Genomic DNA, 21,285 nt, shown 5'->3' on the forward strand with positions numbered 1-21,285 from the left:
CAATGCAGAAATAGCTGCCCAGGTTTATTTAGGTGAAAGATTATTAGGCACCAGTTAAGTAGGCACTAGATTTTAAAACCCAGATGATGAGAAACAAAAAACTAGTTGTCACTCAGTAGCCATCAAAACACAGCTCAACCGTTCTCCTCCTTCTACTCTTATGTGACTTCTTTTCTATGTATTTGTGTGGAATAGTAGAAAAGAGCTGAGATTGTGGATAGTTCTTGCTAATTTGTATCTTTTGAGGTATATCTAAGTTTTAACAAAATGTTTTACAGGCCCACATGTTAAAAAAAACACAAATTATGTTTTCAGACTTTGGACTTTGCCTTTGTGTATTCATAGTATTATATCTCTGTTATCTGCTTTTGAAATATGTACCAAAAATGACTTAAAAAGCATTTCTCAGTCAGTATGTAGAGGATTTTGGAAGGTGATCTGAGAAATAGCAACATGATTAGACATTTTTTCTTGGTTTCTTTTGTACATGCATTCCCATGCATACAGTCAAACAATGCACAGCAAAGAAAAAGTAGAAATGAACCCTCAAAGTTCAGCCTGATTTTTATTTGGCTGTGAGTGAACGTTGTTTCGTGGTCACATGGCATCCAACAATCTGTGAGCATGTTCTCCAAAGGACTGAATGACCTTTCTGTCTATAAAGGGTGGGAGACACTAGCTTGAGAGATGCTTTGGATTAAGGACTAGATGAAGACCTCTGGAGCAGAAATACTTTTTCTCCTCTCTTTTTCTCCTCAGCAGTCTAAGCCAGCAGGAGCTGCTGGGTCTCTAGTCTCCTCCTTGTCCCTCAGCACAAACTTCTGCTGCTTTTGCTGCCAGCTCTGGCACTTCCCTGCCCCTGCAGTGAGCCAGTGCAGGAAACTAGCTACAGTGAGATCAGAAGAAATCAGTGTTGGTATAATAAGCAAAGACAGCTCTCCATGGGGTCAGACAAGAAGGAATGCATGGTGAGACCACAGCCACTCTTGCTGAGATGGTCTGAGTGGTTCCTCTCTTCCACCTATCCCTGCAGTGTGAATGATATTCGCAGTCTGGGGAGAGAAAAGGTACTGCAGCGGGTGTCTATGCTATGCTCATGGCTTTATGGGAGTTTAACAAACCTTGGTCTGGGAAGGGATAGCTGTTCCCCATGTGAAATTTGAGTTAATTTCTTGACAATGGCTTAAAAGCCACAGTATGTGGGAAGACTGCAAGAGTGTTCTCACCATCATGAAATCTTTGGGTACTGAAGTCTTATAACAAGCATGTTGGTTTGAGATTTTATGCAAAAAATTCGGTGGTGTAATGCTATTATGAGAGAATTATCAGTGTACTGACTTCTTGTGCCTTTTCTCTGTAGGAACAGCAGCGAATTTCAGCTTCTTTGGCTGGATTAAGTCAGTTTTGATCACCTTGTGCAGGTTGGTACCAGTCACTTGGCAGTGAGAAAGGTGGTGATTGTTGTTCCTGTGGCCCACTAATGTGGACAGAGAGGGGTAGAAGAATTGATTTGCCTATTACCTTAACCAGGCTGTCTGGCTCTCCTTGCATACTCAAAGTTCTTCTCACTTAATGGTAAAAATTACTCCTTGCTTTCATAAGCCTTGCATATGGCTGGCCATGTAAGTGACAGAATCTCCTCTGTCTTGTGTGTGGACATGTCAGCTGATGTCAGATATCTTGGTGCCTGAAGTTTTATCTTACCCCAAAAGGTCTGTGCTCAACCTCTATGGCTCAGATTGAACAGGAAAATCTGGTAGGAAATGAGGAATGGGAGATTCCATCTCTTCCACCACCATTTATTGAAAGTAAATTATTGTGGTAGTGGTGAAACATGCACTCATGGCAGCTGTGCTCAAGTTTCAGAGAGGAAATTTGGGAGGAAGCTGCAATAGCTATGGGGCAAAATCAGTAAACAAAGTCTTCAGTGAAGGAGCCATTCAGTATTGAGTTTGTATGGGACTGCAGTAGCTTTGTCTTGGGGTTTTACTTCCCTGAACCTTAAGAGTTTTGTTTGGTTGGATACTAACTAGATTTCTTAATCTGCTTTGATGCTATTAATTATTAATTCCATTATGTTTGTGTTTCCCATAGCAGGGCATGACCATCTCTGCCTCTGCAATGCAATGGGGTTTGAGGTTCTCAGTGTATTGGGTTGGGTTTTTCTGTTGCAGTGTGTGATCACTGTAGTAAGGACGGCAGAAGATGAGCTGCCAGTCATTATATGTGCAAATCTGATGGCTCCTTTAAAATAAATGAAAGTCCAGGCACTTAAGTACATTGGCACATGCACATTGGCACATGCCTGTCTTGCCAGCTTCTGCCTCTGCCCACAGTCCCTACAACATGGCCACGTGCCTTTGAAAACAGAGGTGGTTTGAGAGAAAAGCCGGGGCTGATGGAACCTCTCTTAGGTCTCTATGGCAGGTCATTTTAGCTTGGTGCAGCTCCTGATTGTTGGCATGCCTCAGCCCTGTCTCCTGCCCATCGTCAGAGGTTCCTCACAGAAGGCTGGTTGAGATGTGAGGCTTTGTGGACAATTAACTGTCTCTGGAAAAGACAAACTATTCCTTTTGGAGAGGCAGCCCTGCTTCTTGTGGGTAGAGGTGCTGTTGTCGCAGGGGGATTTATCTTACGGGTTATCAGACTGGCACAGTCGTCAGAGCTTCGCTCAGTGCAGTCAATGAGGAACGATCCTGGCAAGGAGGGCTGAGCTGGGAGCTGGTAAGTGCCCAAGGCAGAAACAGACCCTATTGAGTCTCTCCTCATGTGCAATCTCTGGGTCATCCAGCCAGCTTGTTTGCCTTATCTTAATGCTCCTGCTCATGCTGGTACAAAGGCAATTCTGGCTCTGCTTGGGGGTCAGGTGGGTGATTTTGAAGCCCACCTTTGCTCCACTGCAAGAAAGTGCATTGAAGTAATTTACAGGTTTTTCTTCTGATCTTTTTTCTTGAAATCCAGGCAAAGTATTTTAATGAATTGGAGGTAAAGGAATCCCATTAGATTGCAAGAGAGTTGGAGGCAACCAAGGATCCTTGACACCTCTAAGGCTCTTAGATGCTCAGTGAGGTCTGAATTGGTGCTACCACCTCTTACAGTTTTGATTTGGAATAAGGTTTTCTTAAAATCAGCCTCTGGGACAAAGAAATTGCAGGAAGATCTCCTCTTTCATTTAAAAGAGTTACAAAAATAATCGTACATTAAAGTTTAGGAAACTCTAAGAAGTGTCTTTTTCATTGGTCCTATGATTCTATGATGAGAAATATTTCATGTTCCTTCTTCTGCACAGTGTGGAAAGTGTTTGCCTTAGACAGCATCCAAAGAGCAAACTTACTTGTTAAGAAAAATACATGTTTTCCAGAGTTTGCTGGGGGAAGGGAGTATATTTTTTGTGTGCCTTCTAAGAAAAATGTTTGCAGAATAGCTGTATGCCTTCCAAGGGCATTGGGAAGGACTTAGACTCTTCTCGAAGTTCCCTGCCTTGTTTGCGCAGTGGAGAGCATGACCACTAATGGATGTCAAACAAGGGGTGATGTAGATGCTTCTGCTTGTCTGTTTGCAGGAGAAGGCCATCCCCCAAGGAGCAGATCGTGGTGACACCGTCCTTTGCAACAGTTGGCATGGCGACCACACAGCTCACCGAGGAGAATGCAGACTTCGCCTCACGGGACCGCTATCACCAGTCCTCACTTATCAGCAGAGAGGAGTTTGAGAATCATTTCCATTAAAGGACACAGAGAAGAAATCAAGCTGTCACTTCAAAAAGCATTTAGAAATGCTGATGGCTGCCACAGTGCCATGTGAAATACTCGAATATATATGAAAAGGATGTGAATAGTTATTGATATATTCAAGGCTTGTTTGTTTATGCGTACTACAACCTCACTGAGTTTCAAATCTTATCCAAAATGGGGAAAAAAATGCAAATGAAAGAGCCAGTCCAGGGAAGTGATGACTTACTGAGGACAATATAATCCTGTTAAAGGATTCAATTATAAGCGCTATTGAGCTCTAAAGATCATTGACGCTATAAAAGCGTGCAACACCCCATTTCAAATGTCCTCTGGGTGACCAAGGACGCTTTATGCCTGAGAGTGGTGACCTCACCAGCAGGAGCCAGTGCCCCATACCCAGCTGTGTGCCATGGATGGATGCAACCTTCCAGGTCAATTCACTTCTCCTCTCGGCATGAATTTGCCTGCTTCTAATACAGTAATTTTCTACCTCAGCATTTCAATAACAAAGGTCTTAGAAACTACTTTAAGGCATTAGACAATAAGCCAGAATCAGTGGCAAGTGATTATGAAATACATTCACAACTGGAATTGCACATTTAAATGCAGTAATGCAGTTTAATGACCTCTACTGTAAAACTGTGAAATGATGTCTTAGCAGCTGTTTGTAGTGATTTCCCACATCATTTCGGATGTGATACCTGGGACCTGACAACATAGCTGGGTCCAAATAGAGTACCTCCTGGCTGAAGGAATAGATGGCTCAGAAGTGCCTTAACAAAATATGTTTAGCCTCATCTTTGCTTAAAGCCTATCCCGTAATGAGCTCCTACAAGGAGCCATTCCTCCTGCTGAAGTGATTTGGGATTTGCAGAGATTCACACGGGGATGCTGCAGGATTTCCTGTGCAGACCTTAGAGTGTGTGAGCAGTTGCTGTGGGGCAAGGTCTAAAAAGGACACCCCCATCACTGTCGCTTCTGCTTCCCAGGGAAAACCCCCTCTGTTGAGAGCTGTCCTGCCTGCAGGCAGCAGTCTTGGCAGAGATTTACAGAGGTGAGAGAGAGGGGTCTGGGTTGAGGCAAGCCGCAGCACCACAGATCAGTTCTGATGCTACCAGGAGGGGGAAATCGCTGCCTTTCCCTTCATTTCATCTCTAATTGTTTCAGCCTTTAGATTATTTTGATTATTAGTTTATTTATTTCTCCTTCTGTGCAATAAAAGCTTGAGACACAAGGAACTTCTCTCTGTGCTTGCTGTGGTTGCACTTGATGCCTTTGAACATCATTCCACTTGCCAGCACTTGGTGCCCTGGTGTTACCAGCCATGGGGGACCCTCTCCTTCCCATCCCATGGTCTGACCAGTTGTAGCTTTGGCTCTTCCAGTTTTCTTATAGAGGGAGGCAAAGGAGACTTTCTGCTGGGATGAAGAAGAGAGCAATCCTGGTGCACTGCAGAAAGTGGACTAATTTTTTTAAGGTTGCAGGTCTTTTACTGGGTGTTTCTAACCTTAATTATCTTGGTAGAGGCAAGAAGGAAGTTATGCTGCATGTCCAGCTGAACCATTTCAAGTCAGTCATTCTGTGTTGGAAACACTTCTTCCAGGGTTCTTTATTTCTATTGCCTTTTGCCTTTGGTTTCCAAAGAATCTGGATCTGTTGTGGGGATGTGGCTTCATGCTAAAGCTTCCCCGGGCTTCCCTGAGACCAGTGGCTCCATCGTCCTCCCTGTGCTTGTAGCATCCTCAACCTTGGCAGCTACTGCTGTTGTGCAAACTTCAAACATGCCTTGGTGCTGATCCACTGCTGGCAAGCTTCATTGTGCTGTGTTATCTCCTGTTACAGTGTGATACACAACCATAATGCCATTACTGTAAAATCTGGTATTTCATAAAGTCCGGTCACATTAAAATATTGTGGGGTGCCTTCCCTCCTAAGGCTGGGATTGCCCAGCCCCACATTTCTGTATAGCTTGGACAAAAGAAAGCCCCAGAACATGGCATGGAGTGATTAATGGGCAGAAATTCCTGGGTTAACTTCTTTGTTAGCTCCTAAATAATTTAGTTCCCTTCTTAAAGTAAGGCAGCAAACAAGAGATGTAGAGGAGGATGGGGAAGATTCCCTTGGCCATGTAGCTGCCGGAGGAGCTGTGCTGGTTGAAGCCAGATGACTTTGGTGGTGGGGAGTGTGGGAGTGTTTGTCTCTCTGATGTCATGGTCCCTGATCATTCCCAAAACTGGGATGTGATGGGCCAGAAATACAAGCAGCTTCTCTCCTGGTCTAGAAGTATTGGGAAGGTGCCCCACAGCTTTGCTTTCCGTCAACAAAGTCTGCAGCAGCTGTCCCCTTCCCCTGCAACCATGGTCCTGACCCCTTAGCTCCAGCAGCCTTTTGCATCTGAACATCCTCTGGAACAATTTTGGTTGTGATTGTTCACCTGCGAAATCTCTGCTGGCTGCTGGAGGAAGGCACCATGCTGTTCAGGGGCCCAGTGAGAGGCTGTCCAGGGGGTTCTGGGGTGCAGGATGGTCCATGCCTCCGTATTTCTGGAAAAAGGCAGTCACAGGGCTGGCAGTGTGGGATGGCAATAGCTGCTATGGGGACCTGGCAGCAGAGGAGATGCTCTGCAGAGGTCATAGTTCTGGGGAGTTCTGATCTTTGTGCTTCGTGTGCTGCTGCTGGAGAAACTCTGCCACCTCCTCTACTGGCATCACCAACACAGCAGGAACCAGCTCCCTTCACCACCTGGTATGTATGGGCACCTGGCCCTTTCCTCCCATTCTGACGGGAAGGGAGGAATGCATTGCATAGGGCTGGTTTCCTTCTGCTGTTACAGGTTATGAGTAGAGCAGCTTTCCTCTTTAATGCTTGGAAAGGGGCATGCTGATCTTTCCTGAAGTGTTAGCTCTGGTGTACTTAACGGCAAGAGGGGAGGGAAGCCTTGTTTTAGCACCAGTAACCCCACAGACTGGGTAACACTGGAGACTTGATGAGTTAAAGCCGATAGGGGTATGCATGGCTTTGCACATCAAGCCTTTCCAGCAAGAAAAAGCAGTTGCATTGCCAAAGATTGGGGTGTCATGTCAAAAATGTCAGTTGTTTCTTTAGCCCTCTAAATAAATGAGTGAAATTAGGGATAGGAATCTATCAGCTTCACACTTGGTGATTGAAGGGAAGAAATATAGGTGGGGATTGCTGTTGTGAGTGGTAACATGATGCTTTCACCCCTCTGTGAGCCAGGCTGATGCTGGCAGATGCTGAGGCTTTTGTGAAGCTTCAGGTTCCCCGAAGGAAGGTTTGGGACCTAGCTTTGAACATTGTATGTCAAGTATAGGTTTCAGTTTGGTTAATGTCATTATGAAAAGGCCCCCTTATCTCCTAAGCCATGTAAGTTTCATTATCATCTGTAATTATTTTCCTTTCAGTTGGAAATTTGATTTTTTTTTTTTAAGTATGTGAGAAATGAAAAGGTTTTGCAGTGGTTCAGGGTCTGAAAACATTTGTTTTTGAGAGAGATGTGGATGTAAAACCTCAGTTTTGCTCCTTTTCTGCGTTAACAACACTGTAGATCAGTGGCCCTAGTTTTGACGGCTTCCTTTGCAGAGCATGCAAGCACAGAAGGCAGGGAAGGATTAATATTTTATTATATGCCTTGCAGTATTGCCTGAAAGCTCATGCTGTGTTTGTGATCCCGCAGCACAAACAGGTCCAAAATCAGAATCTTCTGCCTCAGAAACTTGCAGCACAAATAGTTGTTGTGGTTTAAGCCCAGGACAATAGCCAAAACTAAGAATGAGCACGAGGAAAGTGCAGTTTTATTGTGATATTGGCTGTGAGACAGCTCCTCAGTTGCTATAAGTTTTCATCATTCCCCTAGGTCTGCCTGTGTGTCCCATTAGGACTCTACATGGGAGAACCAAGCTCTATAACCTAGCTCAAACCCATCTTTTTTCTCTTCCCTCTTGGCTTTTTCTTAATCTTTGAGTTTCCTTGGATGGTCTTTGTGGTGTACACTGGCCAAAAAAATCACACACCTGCCATGATCATTTATTCACAGCAGATAGTCATGACCACAGTGCTGAAGTGGCAAAGAATGCTGACAAAATATGAAATTATGCTTCTGCTCATGGTTGAATTCAGGCACAGGGCTCTCTGTGCCACATGAGCTGGTATGCTCTCACCCATGCACCTCTGGTTCAGACAAGCAGAGTTCCTCAAACAGCATCATACTTACACCTGCAAAGGCTAGAAGAGATTTGCTGAATCACAGGAGCCAGCCTAGGATTGACATTTAGGTTAGTGGGAAATTGAGGTTGGTTGAATTATTGCCATTGCATGGTGAACTTCAGAAAAAGCAATTACTGGGATAAAAGAGAGAAAATTTTGTAGGCAACCTATAAATTGGGTAAGTTCATACAAAAGTGGTATATAATGGACTTATTTACATTCTGCAGTAGTGGGTTGCTGAGACCTAAATTTGGCGTAGCATCATTTAAACCCCAGTTGAGGTGAAACCTCAGCAGTAACAGCCCTAAAAGGTCTGTATGAGAGGCAATAGCAGCAAACTCCAGGCTAGAAATAAATAGCTTTAAAACCCATATGGCACAAGAGGGGCTCGTTCCCTTTCTGCCTTCTTCTCTTCATGTTTTTTTTTCATGTAATTCTCATGCACAAACCCCTCAGCACCTGGGATTTGCCCCCCTCATGTGAGAGTGAATGGAAGCATGGGTGCACTCACAGAAACAGCGGTCAAGGAGTGAACCTGTAACATTATCTGATCCAAATGTTGCTTGTAAACTTTGGTAGGGGCTTTTTTTTTTCTGGATTTTAAGGGCGCTGCTGTGCAGTATTTTGCTTAGCTCTAAAATGGCCTGGTTTTTCTTGACTTGCTTCAAACCAGAACTGGCTGAAAGGAGTCCTAAAAAAAAAAATAATAAATCTCAAATTTAGAATAGCTTTTTCCCAGCTAGATTTAGATAGCTGATTTTTATCCCCCCCCCCCCCAATACAGGATTTATTTCCAGTGACAGGATTCAAAACACGACATAATTTTAATGTGTTGTGCATTTTGCTGTGAGTGATGAGAAGAGATCACAAGACCTATATCCATCCTGATCTCCAAATGTCAAGTATCCGGAACAAACTGCTTCCAACAAGGCAAGCAGTTCTTGTAAAGATAAATCAATAAAAAAACACACCCCCCCAAAAAAAAATTCAAGAAAAATGGTCAGGTACTAAGTGTCTTTTGGATGATTGGGATCCATTAGTGGATGGCTTACAGCATTGAGAGGAGATGGGGAAGGTAATTAATTACTTGGGAACTATCTGTCCACTTCGGAAACTCAGGACTTTTAATAAGAAATTCCAGGAGTAGAAAATATTCACTTTGTACCTTAATTCATCATCAGCTTAAAACTTGTCTGAAGTTTATGAGCCGGATCCAAGTTTTGGACAGATCTGGGCTGAGTTTCAAGGGAGCTGCAGGAGTTTAGCGACATTGGCCAGGGCAGCGAAAATCTCCTATAGAACCAGAGGGAAGGGACCGGTCAATGTAATCCTGACAAAGTGCTGCAGAGATGCCTTTTCTGTACAGATTCTTGTGGGTTTGGTGATTTCAGCCCAAAACAATGCAGAGCTGGGCAAACTTAGTCACATTTCTAGCCCCTCAATGTGGAAAATGGAAATCGGGGTGAAATAAAAAAAACTGTTTTTCCTCCCCCAAAACAAGGTTGGGTTTCAATTAATCACTGTGCAATATCAACCTTTGTTTTATACAGTTATGTTAGAGGCTTCCTATGCTGATGAGGGATTTGTTTGTTTGCTTGCTTTTAACTCCTTTGTGTATCAAATGTGCTGGTTGCTTTCAGGTGGAAGAGTTGAATGCATTTTGTACATAATTCAGGGAGACATTTGAGGTCACAGCCTATATCAGGAGGATGCTGTGCCATTATTTTATATCAGGCTTTGCCTGGCCCATCCAACTCCTCAGGCACGGTTTCATGCATTTAAATCTCCCATTAGTTTCGTGCTCTCAGAGAGGGAGGGGAGCAGCCCTCGGCCCAGACCTGCCCTGTAACCAGTATTAGTAGGATGTGGCAGTGAAGCGTGCAATCATGCCACAGGGATAAACAACTCCAGCACCACATGTGGAAAAGCCAAGTGCCGGTGGCCTTCACTGAGTGCTTGTGTTCCAGCATAGCCACTTTCATCCTTTGACGGTTTCCCCGTATTTTCATGCGGCTGCTGGAGCTGGAGCTCAAATGTACCAGTTGTAAATTGACTTCTTCAGTGCAGGGATATTCCTTATGAAGTGATGAAGGTAGGAATAAAATAACATGGCAGGAAAAAAACACAGTACCTTTACATTTACAGGCACTAAATCTTGGCAAATTAGGCACCTTGGTGAGGAAGGGATTGCATTTGGGAAGTCCAAAACTGGCTGATTCTTGGTGTTTCCTTTCAAAGTGTTTGTGAATAATGTGTTTCTCACTAATGGAATCATGATGGAGAGGTGAGAGATTTTTTTTCTGATGGTAAACACTGGTATAAGTGCATGGGTTCGCACTGTGGGGCTTCTGCTGGGCCTGACAAAGGCATGTGCATCAGAGGCTGCAATGGGCAATCCCCAGCCCCACCAGCCAGCTCGGTAGTGTGTCTTCTCACCTGTATTTTGGTGGGATGCATCTGGTTCAAGGGCAGCGCAGGGCCCTTTGATCACTGTTTCCCAGTGCTGGCTGTATGTATGGGCATGGTACTCATGGTCACCCCTGTTGTGGTCACCAAATGCCTTGTTTGATTCAGAAATGCAGTGTTATGGCTGCTCTGGCAGGCTTAATGGCAATCTGGGAGAGGGTCTTAGTTCCTTTTCTCCCAGGGATGGTTAATCTGGGTCTTCACTGCTTTTATAGCCAGTGGCATGGTGTGGTGGGTCATGCAACAGATGCACCATAGGGGCACGGAGAGATGGAGCCGTTTAATATGGTTGGATCAATCCCAGGCACAGCTACAGATTGGGCAAATAAGAGATTCTGAGCAGCCCTGTGGAGAAGGACTTGGGGGTGTTAGTCGATGAGCTGGCAGTGTGCGCTTGCAGCCCAGAAAGCCAACCGTATCCTGGGCTGCATCAAAAGGAGCATGACCAGCAGGTCGAAAGAGGTGATCCTGCCCCTCTACTCTGCTCTTGTGAGACCTCACCTGGAGTATTGTGTGCAGTTCTGGTGTCCTCAACATAAAAAGGACATGGAACTGTTGGAACAAGTCCAGAGAAGGGCCACGAGGATGATCAGTGGACTGGAGCACCTCCTGTATGAAGATAGGCTGAGGAAGTTGGAGCTGTTCAGCCTGGAGAAGAGAAGGCTGCGTGGAGACCTCATAGCAGACTTCCAGTATCTGAAGGAGGGCTATAGGGATGCTGGGGAGGGACTCTTCATTAGGGACTGTAGTGACAGAACAAGGGGTAATGGGTTCAAACTTAAACAGGGCAAGTTTAGATTGGATATAAGGAAGAAGTTCTTTACTGTAAGGGTGGTGAGGCACTGGAATGGGTTCTCCAGGGAAGCTGTGAATGCTCCATGCCTGGTGGTGTTCAAGGCCAGATTGGACAGAGCCTTGGGTGACATGGTTTAGTGTGAGGTGTCCCTGCCCATGGCAGGGGGGTTGGAACTAGATGATCTTAAAGTCCTTTCCAACCCTAACTATTTTATGATTCCATGAATATGGACACTCATTGTTCTTTCAGTAATGTTTGTTTTGTACTTGCCTGCTTCTGTTATTGCTCTTGATGTGCCTGTTGAGTAAAACAGTAGAAATAATTTGTTGACACTTTTTTTGGAAAAGCATTCGATACTGTGCTTCCTTCTGGTTGGATTTACAGCTTGGGAGGATGCAATAAGAGTGGGGAGCTGCTATGTGGCTTAGATGTTGGGGGAATCTCTTGGAAAAGGGGAACAGAGAGGGATGAGACCTTTAGTCTTGGTGTTAGACTCTCAGGCTTGAGAGTGAATGGACACAAGAGCATCCATTTCATGTCAGGGCTGGGTTTGGTTTTGATTTGCCCCATGCAGCCCTGCTGGGGTTTCTCTGCCCCTGCTGCCTCACCTGTCTCACATAGGTAAAGGGTGTAGGAAAGAGTTGGGTTTGCTTGCTGACAAGACTTTTGTTTAAGGGCTAACAAAACTGTCTGAAGAATCATAGTTTTTACTGCCAAAACTTATTATCTTAGGAATCAGTAACATAAAGTCCTGCATTTCACGTATAATGACATCCCCAAGCTGCTGCTCTACACATCCTGTGCCATCTCCTAAAGTATCAAAATACTTCACAGCTGTTCACCTGAGCTTCAACTCAGTCCCGTGGCATGTTACTTGACTGTGTATTGGTCTCACCATTTTGTCAATGAGGAAGCTTTTTTTTACACAACCTATTCCATACAGAATGGATGAGTACATTGACATAGGCTGAAGGAACCTAAAGATGCCCTGCATGGTGGTAACTGCTTGTGCCTTCTGGGCCACTTGGGTCACCCCATTTGTCAGGACTGGGATGCTTACTCATATAATTAAAGTGTCATTGGGCTCTGTTGGTGTTTCATGTCCCGAACTGACACTAGCTTGACTTGTTCCTTGAGTTTAAGCAAATCTGAAGCAAGAAGATGCCAAAAGTTACAGGAAGTAGAATGGGTGGACAGAGGAATGCCTCGAAGGGAGGAAAGCCCTTTTCCAGGGCTTTCATCTATGTTTATGAAAGCATCAGAGTGAAGGTTTCCAAGTGTGCTTCATGGCAAAGCTGTGCGGGATGGTGCAGAAAGCACCTGCATGTTGAGAGAAAAGCATAGGTCCAGGGGATACCAGGTCTTGTGTCTGGGTAAAGCAGAGGTCATTAATATGCTGGTGTGGGCTCATCAGTGCCACCTTTTGGGTGGAAAGAGGCTTTCAGGAGAGTGTGTTTATTGGCCATGGACATTGTGTTTGAAGGGAAAAATGGGGAGTGGGTCTGCAGACCATCTTTTGTCCTTGGCTGCGGTTATCTGGATGCAGTGTAGCATCACTTGTCACACCCCTCTGAAAGGTCAGATTCTTTTTTGCTTGTGGAAGTGAAGCCTAACTCTGAAATAGCTCAAGGGAAAAGCAAAGGGCCCACGAGAGCCTCAGGAGAGGATGGGTTTATGTTCCCTGAGGAGGGTTTGCTCTGCCAGGACCCTAAACCTGGCACATTGTGATGCCAGCAGCCTCAGCGAGGCCCAACCTGCTGCTCTGTGGTGTGGTCTCTTGCAGAATCAGGAGCATGAAATTATGAGAGGGAATTTCAGAACAATGAAGGGAAATCCTTTGCCTCCCATACAGCCCAGGCTGGGAAATTCACCATGGCAAGAAGCTGCAGCTTCAAACACAGCAGTTGGCATTTAAAAGAGAGCAGGTTAGCTTTGTAACCAATGAAAGATTTTTAAGTAAGCTGGCAAGGACTCGGTATCGATGGCAATTCAGTTTGGGGCTATCTAATTCTCACCACACTCACCTGGAAAGAAACTTCTCGGTGCGGAGCACTGCACACCGTCAGGTTTTCATCTGCTTTAGAAACTGCATTGGTCGAAGACAGAAACGTGACACAGGACGCAATAGATTGATCGCTGGCTTCGTTCCCCCGTAGCTCAAAAACGATTGCGGGAGCTTAACGGGGCCCATTTCCCCGCAGCCCTGTGCAGGACCCGGCCAGGCAGTGTTTGGGACGCCCTTCTTGCAGCCGGGCTGGGTTGTTTCCGCGGGCACCCCCTGACCTCTAGCGCCCCTGGGGCCTGGAAAAAGAACAGGGCAGCGCTTCCCTAGATAGAGAAACGCCTTAGCGCGGCAGTTGCTGCCGCGGAGCGATGCGCGGGGAGCGGCCGTGCGGGAGCTGGGGAACGCAGTCCGGCTGGGCCGCTGCGCGGGGCGCAGGATTTCCGCGCTGTCGGCATTTAAACTCGGTAGCGATAACGCTGTGCGCTAGGGCAGCCCCTCGGCGGTTTGCGGCTCGGGGTGGCGGGAGAAGACCAGGAAAAATAAAGTAAAAGTAAAAATAATTTAACTAATGGTAACGATGCTGCTGCTGCTGCTGCTCGCAGCCGGGTGAGGGAGAGGGCCGCCCGGCGGCTGCGCGGGGCGGGAAGGGGGGGCCGATGGGGTGGGGGCATACGGAGCCGGGCCGTGCAGTGCCGAGCCGAGCCACGGCTGGGTGATGTCAGGCTCGAGGAGGAGCCTCCGCCGCCTGCCCTTTTACTTTCGGGCGCCGGCACTTGGCTGCAGGCTGCCGCCGCTGCTGCTGGCAGGGTCCCCCCCTTACCCCCTCCGCTATGGGCACCCTACACTTTTAAGGCCGGGGCGGCTGCCCTCTGTGCCGCCCCGGAGGGGAGGGGGGGGTGCGGCGGCACGGTGAATTAGTTAAAAATCCCTATTTACGTGGTTATTCATTGCCCCGCTCCGGGCATGTGAACAACCACCCCCCTTTCCCCTCCATCCACCCCCAGCGCCATGCCGGCAGCCTGCACCCTGCTGCTGCTGCTGGGGCTGGGGCCGGTCCTGCCGACCGGGTCGCTTCCCCTCGCTTCCCTACGGCGCCTTCCATCTCCTCCTCCTCCGTCCCGAAGCCGCTTCGGCCGCCCTTCCTCGCCTCCCGCCGCGGGACACGCCGGCAGCCCGGGTGAGTGGCTCATAGGGATGGGGATGGGATGGGATTTGGTCCCGGCGGTGGAGGGTGCGCGGTATCCCACTCACTCTCCACTGCCTCACGACCAAGCCTTGCTGAGCATCCCTCTCCATTTTAAACCTTGCCCAGCCCATCGTGGTACAGGCAGACCCTTTGCTGAGTGAAGGTTTGGAACGGTAGTAGTGGGTGGGAAACTAACTCGAAGGTCAGCAATGGAACTTCATACAGGAGCATGAGGAAGGTGCTGGTGGGTACCAGAGCACAGCCAACATGCAGTCACCCACCAAAATGCTTTCCAGGTGGGAAACTGGTGGCTTCTGTAGGTGATCTTCCTGAGCTGTCTACTGCTCATCTACAGACATGCCCTCATCTCACCTTAGTTGCTGTCCCACATGCAGGTGTGAGGACAGATACCATCATCTCTCTATAAATACCTTTTCTCTCTGCATCACCTACAGATTGTCAGATTAGTCATGTGTGAAGTAACATTTTTCCTTGCATGCCACATTTCAGTGTCGTTATCAGGAGTGATGAGTAGTTTGGTGCTTTATGAATGATGCTGAATTTGGTTTCAGGACAGGATAAACCATATTTTTTTCCCAGAATAAGCAGGGCTCATTTCAAGTGTCAGCCAGTAAACTGGTTCACTTGCTCGCCAAAGAAGACACATAGCTCTAAGGATGGTGAATTCTCAATGAGTTTGGAAAGCACTGGGTGTCTGAAGGTGGTATAAGGAAATCCAATACACCGAATTAGTCCTGTGTACTTTTAAATAAGTTTTACTTTAAATAACTTTAAATAAGTTTTAGGATTTGTTTGCCTGCCTGGGCTTGACCGTCAAATTTTGTCTTTTAATTTCTGATGTGGAAAGAATATCATGCTTTGGTACTCCGGGTTAAGTTTACTTTCATGGAGCTGTATGGTTTCAGGAAACGTGACAAAACTACATTTATAACATTTTAGTTTTCTTCAGAAACCCAGGATGTGCCTTTGTAAGATGTATCCACACTGGACCAAAAGTGTAGTTGAGAATGTCAACTGGAATGTACCCTGCAGTGGACTATAAAGCTCCTAATGAACAGTGTTTGTGTGAGAGCAACCTGGTGACTAGGATACTGCACCAAAATGAAGGAGCTTTGGGTCTGTTCCCAGCTCAGGCACTTCATTGTGCCACTCCAAGTGTCAGTTTACTCTCCAAACCGGGAGAGAATAATGCTGTTTTTACCTGCTATCAACCTTGTGAAGATAAAATCTGCAACTTGCCACCAAAGTGTTCGCCTATTACTTGATGAGAGCTGTGCAAATTCCTCAGTGGACAGAAAAAACCTATTTAATTTCATCTGAGCTTTCAATCTGGCATCTTTTCCTGTGACCTTGATGACTCCTGAGAGTCAGCGGAGGAATGCATTTCCTTTGTTAAAAGTCTGAAAAGCTAGAACTATCTGTCCACATGCTGGAAAAGCCATTTGTCTGGCTACCAGTGCCTGGACAACCAGCTCAGTGGAGGAGGCTTTGCTCGACGCAGCCTGTGCTCAGCAGCTACAGGTGCTCATGAATTATGTCAGCCCTATCCAGAAGGAGTGGGGGATGCATCATGGAGTGATAAATAGCCCAGCAGTAGCTCGCTCCCTAGCAAACAGCATCATGAATTACACTGGATCCTGACAGCTGCAATTCACTGGCTGTTAGCTACAGCTCTATGCTTGTCAGTCAAGGGAATTGTTTAGTGTTAGGGGAGCAGGCTGATGAGATCTCCTGAATCCCTCTCAGGTTGAGCTGCAGACGCTCGAGAAATCCATTTGTCTCATCACCGCTCCTGCCCCTCTGAGATGCTTTTCACCTTTGAAAGCACTTGCTTGAAGCAGGGCAGGATGAGGTGGGGGGAGGAAGCATTTCTTGTGAACCCATTACTTGTGAACGTGGAAATGAAGATTACACCTCTGTTTGAAATGAGTCTGAGGTTAGGCAACAAAAGCCCTTTCTCAGGCAGGCTTAGTGAGCAGATGGTGAGGCAGGGGGTATAGAAATGGGACTTTGGAGTCTCTCACAAAGCATGGGGTGAGGGAGCGGGGCGGAAGGCGGGCTGCCCTGAGGAGCCTCACTGCCTTCCCGGCCTGCCTGCTCCTCAGACTACATCTGCTGCCCCTCCCTGCCAAAGCCACTGTGGGGTTGTCTGGTGAAGAAAGGAGGACAGATGGCTGTCGCATGTTCCTTAAAGCACAGGCTGAACCCAGGGGGAGGAATAGAGGGGAAAAAAAAAAAGGTGAAGTAGAAAGCAAGAATGGTGACAGTAAAGTTAAAGCATCATCAAACCTCTCCATGAAATCCCTCCTGGCAGCTATTTTACATGGGCACTGGGCTAGCTGAAGGGCATTGTCTGCTGCCAGCCTGGGTCAGGTGGGCGTTTGGTTACCGGCTTTGTCCTCCTGCCGGTCTCCTTACTTCAGATTTCCCATCTGTAAGATGGGAATAATTCCAGTGACTCCATGGTGATATGGAAGTGGCACCAAACCCCTGACAAAGTCACTTGGGCTGGGTTCTCCCCGTGTTCCTAAAGTGTCTTTTTTCTCTTTACTTCTGACCGGCGCTGGTGCCCTGCCATGCTGCCCAGCACAGCATGGGACCACCGGCAATGAGCTTGCCCTGGGAAGTTGATCTACTTTTCTGTCATCTGTGTCTGTCCTTCTGTCCTTTCTCTCCTGTGCCAGCTGCCTTTCTTTTCCGCTTCCCTGGTGGGAGCCCTGGGAACAAGGTGTGAAATCACCTGAGAAGAAATCAGCTTAGCTTGCAACAGGGATTTAGGCTGGCTGCTAGAAGGAACTTTTCAGCCCTCATGGAAGGGCAGAATCATCTCTGTTTATTTATGTATTTTTATAACTTTCTATTTTTGAAACTTCCTGCATGAGAAAGAAGCAAATTTAGGAGCAAGGGAAGAAGATGCTGAAGATGGTTATTTGCACAGAAGTATGGTGTTGCTTGCAAACCTGCCTCAAATTTCACAGTACGTATTTGTGGCTCCTGTGGGGCAGAAGCCCAGCTCTCTGTGCAGTCATGCCAATGCAGAGGTGTAAGATGCTGCTGTTTAGCTTTGTTATGATTACAGGTGGCTGTGGGTGGTGCAGGAAGGATGCTTCCTGCCCCTGCAGCACAGGGACAAGGAAGATTACCTCCGGTGCCTCCACATTGCTATCAGAAGACTGATAGGCTGCAGGGTTTTCCTGTCTTGGGCATCTTCGTTGCTCCTCTCTGTGAGCTGTAAGTGGATTTGTTTGGTGTGCTGTGAACATGAAGTCCCTGGAGTTCTATAGATTTAGCTCTGCTCCTTTGGGATATGTAATTAAAAGGAAAAAAAAATAAAAGGGAGGAAAAAAGCCTTTCAGAAAAGGAGGGAGATATGAGATCAGATTTCCTGCCTGTTCCCCATTCCAAGCCCCTGAAGGCAGCAAGGGTCTTGTGCTGACCAGCTGGATTTGCATCAGTCTGTAAAAGCACTCTGTGTGATATTTAAGTGGTAAATGAATATGGTCTAAGAGATAATTGCGTAACCTGGCTGGCAGGGAGCACATAGGGATGTGTATTGATTTACACCTCTATACGCAGTGAATGTGAGCTCAAAGCTGTGATCGGGGCACAGTGGGTAAGGGGTTAGCTGCTGTACCTAAAGCCTGTTATCAGGCTCTCTGCAAAATGTAATTTCCCAGTAGCAAACCATGAGAGCCAGCCCTTGCCCACTCCACAGGCATTCGCAGAGCACTCTGCTCTGGCTGCAGAGGGACAATTTATTCAGAGGGATAATTTAATTTGCTTTAGTTTTCTCTTGTGGCTGGGCAGAGAAGGGAGACAAGGGTGGTTGCTGCTGTGTCTGCGGGAGCCGCTACCAGCCTTTGCTGGTGCAGAGGTGCCTTCCTTAGGGAATGTTATTTTCAGTATTGAAAGTTGCAGATACTGAGAGTTTAGAAGAACATGGGTTTTCTGGGACAACTTGCTTCCTTCACCTGCTCTTACAGATCCCAGTTTTGGGGCTGGCAGTGAGAAACCCTCTGTGGTTGAGCTTCCAAGCTGTTTGGACTAGTTGGCCGGTCCTGTGGGTTCCCCATTGCTGGTAGCTACATGCCATTTCCAAAATATGGATAGGTACAGAGTGGTAGGGCTCAGCTATGGCTGAGCCTGCTGCCTTTTAGCAGCACAAGGCACAGCATGCTGTACCCAGTCCAGCTGCCCCTGCCATGTGTGGGGGGCTCAGGGCAGGACTGCAAACCTCCTCAGTACCCTGGGGGATGATCTGGAGCTGGATGGATCATAGACAGCCACTGTAAACTCTCTGGGTTCTGGCTTTGCTTTCAGTGAGAATCAGTTTCAAGATTGTTCCTCAGGTTTGGGAGTGAGGAGGGTTGGGATTGGTCAGGGTCTCTACGCAGATGAACAGCACTGCTCATGCTTGGGCTGATCCACTCAGACATGCATAGAGCTTCTCTGGAAAGAGGCATGGCCAGATCCTGGCACCTGCTAGGGCATCTTCCTGCTGTTGCAATGGTGCAAAGAAGCTTTCCGGGCAGTTTGACCAGCCAGAGGGTCAGAAAGTGCTCCAGGTGAATTAAAGGTTGTTTGATTGCAATATTCCCCTGATAATGTCTGCAACAAGATTCATAGTCTGTAGCTTGTGAGCAAGCTCCTCACCAGGCTTTAATACCCCAACCACAGGCCCTGCTATTTACATTCACTTGAAGATGTAGGTCATACAATATGTTTTTTCTCTTTCCTGATCAGCTGAGCGTAAAAGGCAGAATCCAATTTTCAGTGGCAGCAGAACCGATTACAAATTCAAATTTTTATTTCTCTGAGCAGTTTTGCGACATTTGCATTATAACCTGGTGTTCCCATAAATATTAGAGGTTCATTTGCTGGGGTATTCACCCAGAGCAGATACAAGAAGGCCACAAGCACAGGCTTTGTGAAAGAATGTAGTCTGTGAGAGCCTATCCGGGGAAAATGGTTTTGTCGTATCTGGCCACCCTTCCCTGTCACCCTTTTCTGTAGGGGCGGCCATGAAGGAAGATCATGAGGAAGAGGTGGGGCGGTCGTGAGGGGCAGCTATGATGGGTGAGGGGAGATTGTGAGGGGAGAGCAGGGCTGGCCATGAGGGAAGATCATGGGGGCAGTGGTGGGGCAACTGTGAGGGGAGATCGTGAGGGGACAGGAGGAGTGGCCATGAGGGGCAAGGGGAGATTGTGAGGTGAGAGCAGGAGCAGCCATGGGCTATGAGGGATGGCCATGAGGGGTAAAGGCGGCAGCTATACAGTGTGGGACACTATGAAGGGGCAGATGAGGAGTGGCTGTGACTGGAAATCATGAGGGGCAGCCATAAGGGGTATGATTTTGCCCTCAGTGATATGGTTTAATGGTGGTCTCTGCAGTCCTGGGGTAACAGTTGGGCTCGATGACCTTACAGGTCTTTTCCAATTTAGTTGATTCTATGATTCTATATATACAGTTGATGCATGTACACCCATCACCATATATTTTTAATGCCCAGGTGTTATACCATAACATCCTGCTGCTTCAGCAAGGGTATGGTTATTTCATGGCTCTTTGACTATGCAGAGTTTGCATTCATCCTTTCAGGCTGAAATCATTTGTGTCCGAGGACAAGGAGAGAACTTTCCCACCCAAAAGGGAAATGATGTTGCATTGCTGAGCAACCAGCCCAAGTAATAATATAATCTTAGAAAAATGCAATTCCCTTGAGTAAAGGAAGCTCTGTAAACTTCAGCTCCTCCAAGCTGTTAGCGTAGCTGTTGCCTGTGTTATAGTAACGCTGCTGCCAGACCCAGTGTACTGAAGTGCTCAGGAGAGAACAGGGGAAAAAGGGATTGAGAACCAGTTCCTACCTAAAATGAGGACCTCCAGTAGGATCTGAATACTGTGAGGTTTATCTTATATAGACTTTAGGATCCTGGGTCATATAATTTCTTTGCTATTAATTTGGGTTTTATCTCAGCTGGGTGCAGGATGAGTGCCGAAGAGCTTGGAGAAGGGGTAGGCAGAGCCAGGGTGAGCAGAGGGATCAACTGGAGGAAGGTGTAATGATGTGAGGTTTTCACTCACTGCGATGGTGTGGTCAAAAGTCTGGCTGTGTAAAACCAGGGGATAAAGAGGCTCATTTTTAGTGTTGCCAGTGTTTGTGCAAACACATGCAAGAGAGGGACACATGGTAAAGTTATTCTGTGAGCAGTATCTTTGGTTTGCTGTCTTCTGCTCGCCATGGTGGGTGGCATTATAGTGTGCCATGGTTTATTTTAGGCTCCATGAACGCTGAGTGAGTACAGATCCCATGGCCAGGGCGTGGAATGAACCACAGGGACCCTTCTTGGTTTGGGTTCAGCAGCTCCCAAGTCAGACACCCACTACAGCCTTAAGTTCTGGTCTTCATAAAACCTGTAGCAACCTGCTGTCTTGGAGCTCTCTGCCTTCCAGGCTAAGTTGTTTTGATACAGGAGGAGAAATTAAGCTGTTTCAGAAGCTTTACCTCTTCAGAAACCAGTATAAAATACAAAAGATGCAACATTTATAAAGTGCCTGAAATGCAAACTCAAACCTATTTCCTACGTAGGAAACATCCTACAACCTGTCTCTGCTCTCATGCTGCTGCCTGCAGTCCCTCGCATGGCTTTGGATGAAGGTATTTCCCGTTGCCTGTCCTCTGTGCAGGCAGGGCTGTTGGGGAGGGTTATATCTGTTTCTGCATCTGCTGTGCCCTTGACTTGGAGTAATTTAATAAATAGTTTTGCAGTTGGTTACTTAAGCATATCCTGAGCTGCAGTCAGCATCTCGGCTGTGGGCGAGGGAGTGCTGCTGCCAAAAGTCAGGATCTGTGTTG

At 46.9% G+C, this 21,285-nt stretch overlaps 2 protein-coding genes across 11 annotated transcripts in view; both read left to right on the forward strand.

Moving 5' to 3' along the window:
• SLC12A8 (solute carrier family 12 member 8) overlaps nucleotides 1-5,643 on the forward strand; it is a 59,388-nt gene extending 53,745 nt beyond the window's left edge. For all 7 annotated transcript variants that reach the window (XM_062606969.1, XM_062606959.1, XM_062606995.1 and 4 more), the window contains 2 exons: nucleotides 1,361-1,421; nucleotides 3,563-5,643. In XM_062606969.1, coding sequence (XP_062462953.1) covers nucleotides 1,361-1,421; nucleotides 3,563-3,728 — 227 coding nt within the window. In that variant the 3' untranslated portion in view covers nucleotides 3,729-5,643. The remainder of the gene's footprint in view (nucleotides 1-1,360; nucleotides 1,422-3,562) is intronic.
• Nucleotides 5,644-13,982: 8,339 nt separating this feature from the next.
• Nucleotides 13,983-21,285, forward strand: part of HEG1 (heart development protein with EGF like domains 1) — a 57,494-nt gene continuing 50,191 nt past the window's right edge. For 2 of the 4 annotated variants that reach the window (XM_062607058.1, XM_062607060.1), the window contains exon 1: nucleotides 13,983-14,402. In XM_062607058.1, the coding sequence (XP_062463042.1) occupies nucleotides 14,234-14,402 (169 nt within the window). In that variant the 5' untranslated portion in view covers nucleotides 13,983-14,233. The remainder of the gene's footprint in view (nucleotides 14,403-21,285) is intronic. The other 2 variants (XM_062607057.1, XM_062607059.1) reach the window with 1 other exon arrangement.

This window comes from Pezoporus occidentalis, unplaced genomic scaffold (assembly GCF_034315485.1).
Source record: "Pezoporus occidentalis ecotype Australia unplaced genomic scaffold, CSIRO_AGI_Poc_V1 ctg12, whole genome shotgun sequence".
Classification (NCBI taxonomy): domain Eukaryota; kingdom Metazoa; phylum Chordata; class Aves; order Psittaciformes; family Psittacidae; genus Pezoporus; species Pezoporus occidentalis.